This window comes from Cajanus cajan, chromosome 9 (assembly GCF_000230855.2).
Source record: "Cajanus cajan strain Asha chromosome 9, NIPB_CcT2T_4, whole genome shotgun sequence".
Taxonomy (NCBI): domain Eukaryota; kingdom Viridiplantae; phylum Streptophyta; class Magnoliopsida; order Fabales; family Fabaceae; genus Cajanus; species Cajanus cajan.
The window spans coordinates 11965540-11974877 of record NC_138525.1 but is presented as its reverse complement, the minus strand read 5'-3'; the positions used below and the strand labels follow the sequence as shown (position 1 = coordinate 11974877).

Here is a 9338-nt window from a genome sequence, read left to right as displayed (position 1 = left end):
AAATAAAATTGTATGCTATACTTTTTCTGAAGAATTGGAGTAATATTGGAATGTCAAAAGAAAAGAATACCTCAACTTAAACAAGAATCAAGTCGAACGAGAATGAGAAAGAGAACGAAATGTATCCACTGAATTGATGATGAACATAGATATGTGTGTCAAAGTTTAACTTTTCATATAGTTTCTTTCTCTCTTTCAAAACTATAAGATGGTTTTCTTGATTAAAAAATGTGAAACGCTCTGCTTGGATAAAAGTTCCTATGCAAGATAGGTATTTATATTTAACATACATAAATTAATATAAAAATGAAATATTCAAATAAATAAAATATTACCACGTTTTTCATAAACATAAAAAATAAAATAAAAAAGAGGTTGTTAACAAACTTTTTGAAAAAAAATGTTAATATATATATATATATATATATATATATATATATATATAAAGGGAATATAAAAAGAGAGATAAGAATGATAATGACTACAACAAAATTTAAACCTAAATTCTTTGTATATTAATTTAATCCCCTATTACTAAGCTAATTCTAATAATTCTATTAATTTGTATATAAAGTAAATTTAAAAGTATATTAAATTTGTTACACATGACAAAAGAGTGTCAAATATGCCATGTTAAAAAAAATTTAAATTTTGATGATCCATATGGAATCCAACTCAGAATTAGAAGATTTACAACACTCTTACTTTCTATTCAACCAACTAAACTAAATATCTTAATACTTATTTTTAATTTTAAAAAATTAAAAGTACTTTGAAGACTTGGTCAATGAGTAAACTAAATAAAAAAGCTAGATAGAGTAAGATATTAATTTATGAAATATAAATAACATAAATATAATTATCATTTACAAAGTTTAATTAAATAAAATATTTTACCCGCCACATATTTCCCATTAACCAACCGCTTTGATCAAAAGAAAATATTTCCATCATAAGATGTACATAGTCAGTAAAGAAAAACTATATGTACAGAGACAAGGTCCAGAAGTTATGAATATCATCTTTTCGCAAGAAACTTGTATGTTATAATTTTCCTGAAGAATTGGAGTAGAAGTGGAAGCCATCAACACCAAAAGAAAAGAATGTCTCAATACCTTGAACAAGAATCAACTGGGGCTAGTCGAATCAGAAAGAGAACAAAATGTGTCCATTGGACTGATGATGAACACAGGTATGTGTGTCAAAGTTTAATTCTTTATATACGTTTCTTTCTCTCTTTCAAAACTCTAAACAGTTTTCTTGACTTTTTATTTCTTTTTTGACTAAAGAATGTGAAACGCTTGCATATTTTGATTTAATGCAAAAGAAGAAGAAGAAAGAATTATTTGAAATCATAATAAGAAATCATGACAGAGGTTGGAATCAAGAGTTTCAAATATTTACCGTCTTTTTTTCTATTTTGTGACAGGTTATTTCTTTTGGGACTGAAGAGATTTGGCAAGGGAAAATGGAAAGATATTGCTCAAAAGGTTTTATTGACAAAAACTAAAACCCAAATTGCAAGTCACGCTCAAAAATTTTTCCTTCGCAAGAGTAGTGCGAAGAAAAGAAGAAGCATCCACGATCTAACATTAGACGATGACGCAGGCTTTAAATATGACCAACAAAATCGAGAAATAACAGGCTCACAAACACAAAGTAATAACTTTGTACAATCGATAGAGGAACCCTCACCACCCTTTGAAGGTTACTCGGTACTCCAACATTTTGAGCAGCAGCAACAAACTGAGGCACCCTCGACAGTGCAACAAATACCTCACCACTTGGACAATCATGACTTGGCTCCTCTCCCCAATCAAATAGAATTACCTCAACTCTTTGACAAGGAGAATTTCGTTCCTCACTTCACTCAACTTTATAGCTCGGATCCAATTCTCCATCAACACTTGCCTAACAACTTTGACTTTAATTATTTTTGACCCAAAAGCCTGGATGTAGCAGCAACAGCAATAGTTTCACGACACCAACTGTTCTAAGTATTTTCATAGCAGTATTAGTTTGTTAATTTAGTATATTAGTTGTGCCAAGTGATTTGTTTATAGTCTAGTATATTAATTGAGATTGAGGGGAAACAGTGGATTATACTATCGTAACTGTATTTAGTTTTCAAATTTTGCAAATGGTTTTAGGAGGTCCCAGGTTCCTCAAATTTATGAATAAGATACCATTTTTATGCAAAAGAAAATCCCTGGTGTCTCTCGGCATGGACCCTGTCCATGCTGAACTCGTTTTATTTTTTTATTTTTATTTTTTGGTGAGACTGAACTCTTGTTTATAATAGTAGATGATGATGGCAATCAAGAGCATCTAACATAAATTGTTATGCTTAAGAGCACCAAATATGAGCTAGTAAAAAAATAATATTGGGCAGGTACAAAAAAAAATTAATTTATACACGAAATTAACTATCTCCCTGGTTATCAAGGCAAAGGCACAGGAAGTTCCCATTTGAAAAATTCGACCAAGTTCCTGTTTACAATAGATCCATTGTGCAACCAAAATGTTTCAGCTGAGTGGTGAAATTGCCTTACTTTCCTCTGGAGTTCCCACATAATTCCACGCATTGCTGAACAAGATTCTGAATCTGAAACATACACCCACAAGCACCTAACTTGTCGACCACGGGCTATTATTTCTTCTATTTCTTCATCTGCGCAAAACAAATAAATGAGATTTAAAGCTAAAATATGCAGGGGTATTTTGCGTGGAACTGGGAGGTGAATTTCAACCTGGTATAGATTCCAAGTACTGCAATAGTTCGGGACCTATTCGACTGGATGGCCATTTTATTGAAATCTGACTATAATCAATGACATTCTGGAATGGCAACTCTATTTGATCTGATATTATAACTGGAACACATTCCTGTCAAATGGAATATGATGATTATTGATTCTCAAGTAAGCTCATCTGGTCTAGAGATACACATAAAAAAGATAAATATAGGAAGGAAAAGAGAAAACTACCACAAAAAAAGACTCATAAAACCGAAGGGTCCATGATGACTCCCCACGTGGTGCGAGGCAAAACTTGGAATTGCGTAGGTGTTCAAAATATTCTTTCCTTCCCAACTTGTCAGGTCCACTAAATTTCAAATCTGGACATTCCAACTGTTTATACCATTAATACATGCTGCTTAATATTCTTTTGTATCATAGCAAAGACTCATGTTAGCCTGAATAAGCACCAGTATTATCTTAATCCAGTCACTTCAAAGTATAAACAGACATGAGATTGGATCTACATAATTCTGAATGGCATCTAAATACCAACAGATAATTATTCCATTAAAAATATCTTGGTGGGACAAAATTGCTTTGACATTCATTAAGAAAAAATATGCAATTGAAATGAAGCTTTTCCAAAACCTAATGATTGAATTGACATTATGATTGGATCCATGAAAATGATAAACAGACATGAGATTAGATCTACATAATTCAGAATGGCATCTAAATACCAACAGATAATTCTTCCATTAAAAATATCTTGGTGGGACAAAATTGCTTTGACATTCACTAAGAAAAAATATGCAATTGAAATGAAGCTTTTCCAAAACCTAATGATTGAATTGACATTATGATTGGATCCATGAAAATGATAATCAGTATTTCTTGGTCATCACAAGGTTTGCGTTAGCATCATTCACTAAACATATGCATATTTTGTAATTTAATAGAACTTAAATCATAAAAGATAGTATTTTGGTGAATGATGATGAAAAACTTTCACTCAGAGAACTAACCAAGCACAGAAGATGACATACCTTCTCTGGAAACTGCTTAGCCAGCTCTATAAGCTTAAGACGACCAGCTTTTCCTTGTGCACGTCCTAAATAATTAGCTAAGTACTTCCGCTTTGACAGAGGCAAAGGCTGGACCACGGTAGCCCCAGTTTTAGTCATACCATCATCAATATTACCTGGAATGATTATATCTTTCCATGTATTGAAGGCAGTGGTATCTCTCTTGTCAGTCCGATCCCCCTACGACATGCAAAAGAATGAAATTTTAGTGCAGGGAACCTCCCATATTAACTTTATGTGCAACTAGCCATTATTTACTTGATGGACAAATATATGGGAATATGAAGATGTTGCAACAAAAGATAGTACTATGGGTAGTTTTGAAAAGAAAAAAAATCCAAATTCCTAAAAATTTTCAATTGAACCAAACAGTCAAAGCAAATATTTTTGGGAACCAAAATCAACATCAACATGTCCAGCAACATTGATTCCAGGAGCATTATTCATTCAGCAAACCAAACATGCCTTTAAGAGGATTAAACTTTTAAGCAATGCCTCCACAGATATAGAAAAATAGACAGAATTATGTGTCATTTCTGTCCTCGTACACAAGCAACAACCCAAATCAAACATTGGCACATTAAACAATCAAGCACCGAACCCACAAAAGGTCTGATTTCAGCTTTTAGTTGTTCTTGATCATTCCAAAGTTTTTTTTTTTTTTTCAGAATTACCATCACTAACCCAATGAAAATGCAATTCTCAAGAACCAAATTCTTCAAGCCTTTCAAATATACAGTTAGGACGGAGGAAAATGTAATTTACTTGATTAAACAGGTTCCCAGATCTTGAGAACACTGAACTTCTTACCCAAGTACATTCAAAAATCTAAATCTAAATCAAAACCACCAAGAAGAAAATGAAGGTCAAAGACACACTCAATTTTCATATGAACTGTTCACAACTGCCACATACACACCATTTCACACACATTACTTTCACCAGTCACTATTTGCTTCCCCATCTTCTCTCTGCATTATACACAGTTTGATCATTTAAACTATCAAGATGCAATTCATTACACAAGCCACTTCATTCCTGACATCATTTATGCAATGCCAGCAAGCAAACAAAACCATTAAACTGTGATGATAAGCAAAAAGAGTTCACCTCTGGGGTAAGAATAATAGAGCGGTTAATATACGTTGCCCATGATTTGAACAAGTGAGCACCAGCACCACTGAAAACCGCAAGACAATAAACACATCACCTATTAGCTATTACTCCTATTTCCTTTCATTTCTAGAAAACGCGATTGCAATGTGATTTCCCCATAATGCAAGAAACAACTCCCTTTACCTGGGGAAAACAAATATGTGGTTTCGACCTCCAGATAAGCGAAAATATGGCATTTGGCTTATGACCTGCGAGAGAAGTTCATTTCAAACAAAGCAAAAACAATTTCAAGCGATGATATGAAACATAGAATTAAATAATTAATTACCTTGACATACGTATGGTTAATTTCTTTGTCATTAAGGCCACCCATCATGCGTGCACATTTAACATACGATGGAACAAAGAACAGATCCGCTTCCTCCTTCTTCAGCGTCCGTTGTTTTGATTGCAGAAGTAACTTGTGTATCTTCACCTACAAATTAATTAATCATTAATACATGATTTACACACTATCTCAAAAAGTTAATAATCAAAGACTAATCTCCTCTTCTAACTTTCTTTCACTGCTTAACCATTATCTTAACACTTCGAAAATGGATCGTGAAAATACCAGATTGAAACTTACAATTAATCGCTAATTACTTAACTAATTTATCCATTAATGACAGTTATGCAGAGCAAAGTGGTGATTAGCAGAGAAAATTGGGAATGAAATTAGTTACCTGAGTGCCCCATTGGCCTTTGAGGCAAGCTTGTTCTGGAATCTTACCGTCCCTTCCGTGCATGAGTTCCGTTAAGCCGTTGATTTCGTCGGGCTCGTAGACGTAGATCTTGAGGGATAGCTGCGACTCCCCCCACCGGAGCTGCGTTTGCGACACGTGGACGACGCTGGTGGAGAGGGAGCAGGGAGAGAGGACTTTCGTGAAGAAGAAGGTGGTGGCAACGAGGAGGAGGGCTCCGATCTGGTGCGTGCGCGTGCAGAGAGGCTGGTGGTGCGGCATTGCTCGCCATTTGTTGCTCGCGCTCATGGAAGCACTTTTGTTGGGTTTGTTACCGAGTGAGGAAGTTACCCAAGCCAAGGAACGAATAACGAATCTGAAATGGGTGAGCTTTGTACGACGTCGTCGAACGCAACGGCGAGATTCAATTAACGATTCCAGGGAAATGAGTTCACCGTTTCACTTCGATGCGATGAAGAGATCAGAAGGTTTTCCGTTCTAAGCAATCTTTTGCATGTTCAGATTCACTACTAAAACGGTGCCGTCTTCGTTTGGGGATATTTTGGGTAAATACTTATGTAAGATTTAATTACGCTTTGTTTTTCTATAATTTCAATTTTATGATTAAAATGTTCTTTCTTTTTTTTTTTTTTTTAGTCATGTTGTCAATTCTTTTTAACATAAAATATTGTATTTTATTAAAGGATTAAAAAATAAAATTTATAAGGTTATACAAACTGATAAAATTAATGAAATTATAAAACTTTAAAATTAAATTTTATAAAATTATATAAACTAAGAAAATGTTTTGGAAATTGTGAAATTTTTTAATAAATGATCAGATGAATAATCTTGATTGTTTTTATAATTTGTTATAATTAAAATTGAATTTTTTATAAGTTGGTGAAAAATAATTAAAAAATGTTAAATTCAATTTGGATACAATGAAAAAAAAAACATCTTATTGCAATTTTATAATTAATAAGATGTTTTAGAAAAGTAAATTCCTAGGATTTCTAACATCTTCATTATATCATTGTTGTAAAATCTTAAGTTTTCTAAAATAATGTTTTAATTAATTAAAAAGTTTTATAAGATTATTGAGAGACCTTTAAAATAATTATGAGTGTTTTTAGTTAATAAAAAATATTATAAAATTATTTGATTTATAATTGTGTTGGAAGGAATATGTTAAACTTATATATTATTTAAAGTTTTAATTAATTAAATGGAAGGAAAAGTTAATTATTTTTACTAATGAGTTACAAGATGGTTAATTGTCAAATTAGGTTTTTACACTTTAAGCTTTCTCTGTCTGTCTGAAGAGCTTGGGGAACCAAAGGTTACTAAAGATCATCTTGGAGATCTACATCCCACGTCTAGCATTCATTGAGATAAGGGAAATGAGTAGTATCGATTTGAGATGTGAGATATCGACAGGGTAGGGACATTGACCCTTATCTATTTTGCGTCTTACATGAAGTCAGACAGAAATCCCAAATTATGATCATGACTTGATATAATGGTCTATACTTTTCCTATGTGCTTTAATTGTAGTAATTGATACGAGGTTATGTTTAATTTTGTATAATTATGGGATATTATGAATCTATGAGTCAAGGATGTTAATTGGTGTAATAATAGGCTTATTGTATGTTTTTAACGATTGAATTTCATGTATTAAGTATTGGGTTGTCTTATGCAATTTTTGCACATTCTATAACACCTTATTTTTCTTATTAAAAATATTTATTTTATTATTAATTATTATATTGTTATAAGTAATTATGTTGGTTTTAATAATTATTTTAATTATTTTTACAGTAGAAACTCTTTAAATTAATACTCGGTAAATTAATAAACTCTCTAAAATAATAAATTTGTCCAGTCCCGACTTGGGCCAATGTAAAAAATTGAAAAACTCGATAAAATAATAAGATAATAATTTTTCGGGAGATCCCTTTATAATTTTCAGTCCCAAGAAAATCATAAATTAATAATTCATAGAAACTGAAAAAAATATATTACACTGTATTGAAATATGATTCCATAGTTGTCTATTTTCCTTTAAAGTTCAAGTCTATTTGGAGCTCATCTCTAACTTTTCTTATTGCATCCAATAGCTCAGGTATTGTATTTTTGTATTGTATCATAAAGTTGTGAAGAGTGTTCGACGCCATAAGTGCTTCCTTTCGCGTCATCTTCCCTATCATCCTCTGCATTGTTCTCAATGATAGTACCCACAATATCTTCTAAACTCTGAACCTTCGAACATGCTTCATTTTCACCTAGGTAGTTCATTAGATTGTCGATATCCATCTTATTACGATAGCCACATTGATTGATCATAGTCTCGAGGTCTTGAGTTTCTTCATCAAAAGTGGATTCATCCAAATTTCTTGCATTGTCACTAGTTGAACGAATTTTACAGTGTCGGAAGCAATTCGCTATTATTTCATTTCGAACATCTATCGTCCAAGCTGGGATTGCCAAATTGATAGCATCAAGGACATTTATCTTCCCTGGATTAGATTGTCCCACCTCATAACCTTCCAATATTTTGCGGTAAAACCTTCTACGGTAATGCATCTTGAAAGCTCTTATTATCCCAGCATCGCAAGGTTGAATCTTTGATGTCATGTTGGGTGGTAAGAAGAACAACTCAACGCTTCTTAGCCCTTCAATATTTCTTGGATGTGCTGGACAATTATCCACCACAAGTAGAACTCTTCTACCATGTATCATTTGGTCAAATGAACGAACATATTCATCAAAAAGCACACTAGTCATCCATGCTTTTTTGTTAGCTCGATACTGACAATTCAAGCTATTCATGTTGACATTCTTGAAGCAACGAGGCTTTGCATATTTCCCAATAATCCATAGAGGGATTTTTTCAGAGCCATCTTCATTGCAACAAATAACTACCGTCAGCCTTTCTTTATCTTGTTTTCTTCCTTCAAGTTGTTTTGTTGCCAGTGAATGATCAGCTTGTAGCCTATAAAACAACCCAGTTTCATCCATATTGAAAACATCTTTCATAGGGAACTGATCAATTTTCTCTCGAATCGATACCAATTTCTGCTCCATGTCTTGTACATCAACAGACCCACTCTCGCCAAAACGACAAAATGACTTTATGCCATGTCGATGCTTGAATTTCCCAAGCCATCCTATAGAGAAGTTAAAATCTGAATCATCATGAGGGTACACGAGTTTCATTGTATCTCTTGCCTTCTGCAAAATTAATTCTCCTGTGATATTCACACGTTCTTGATGCTAGAGAAACCACTCATAAACAACCTTCTCCATGTCAGGATATTTTGCTGGTTTGTGTCTTTTGATCTCTGCTCTTCCCTTTTCTATTTCAGCAGAGAGATAGTCATCTGACCGCTTAAGAACAATAAACCTCGAATCCCCCCTCTCCTCCTCCAGACAGCGCAGAGGTCCTCTTCAACCCGCTCGAATCCTCCAAACCTTTGTGTCACACCTTTGGCTACTCGCGGTGGCAGTGGATTCGGAACACAAAAGCTGAAAAACCCTAATTCTAAATCCCTTTATATTTGTTTTTATTTATTTAAGGGGTTAACCCGTTTTATTTCGTAGCCCAACCCATAACCCGTTTTATTTGTCTTTCTAGTTGTTAATTGCACCCTTTTTTATTAAGTACATTC

At 33.3% G+C, this 9338-nt stretch overlaps 1 protein-coding gene and 1 pseudogene across 1 annotated transcript; both read right to left on the bottom strand.

Annotated features, from left to right (window-relative positions):
- Positions 1 to 2309: 2309 nt before the first annotated feature.
- On the bottom strand, positions 2310 to 6199 carry LOC109791257 (Exostosin family protein). Its single transcript, XM_020350529.3, has 8 exons — positions 5668 to 6199; positions 5271 to 5417; positions 5126 to 5190; positions 4937 to 5006; positions 3788 to 4006; positions 2988 to 3131; positions 2751 to 2886; positions 2310 to 2671 (listed from the first exon to the last, which is right to left on the bottom strand). Exons 1-8 carry the CDS (start codon positions 5971 to 5973, stop codon positions 2442 to 2444), a joined length of 1317 nt encoding a protein of 438 aa, XP_020206118.2. The 5' UTR covers positions 5974 to 6199; the 3' UTR covers positions 2310 to 2441.
- A 752-nt stretch (positions 6200 to 6951) lies between these two features.
- On the bottom strand, positions 6952 to 9117 carry LOC109791259 (CENP-B homolog protein 2-like; annotated as a pseudogene).
- Positions 9118 to 9338: the final 221 nt, after the last annotated feature.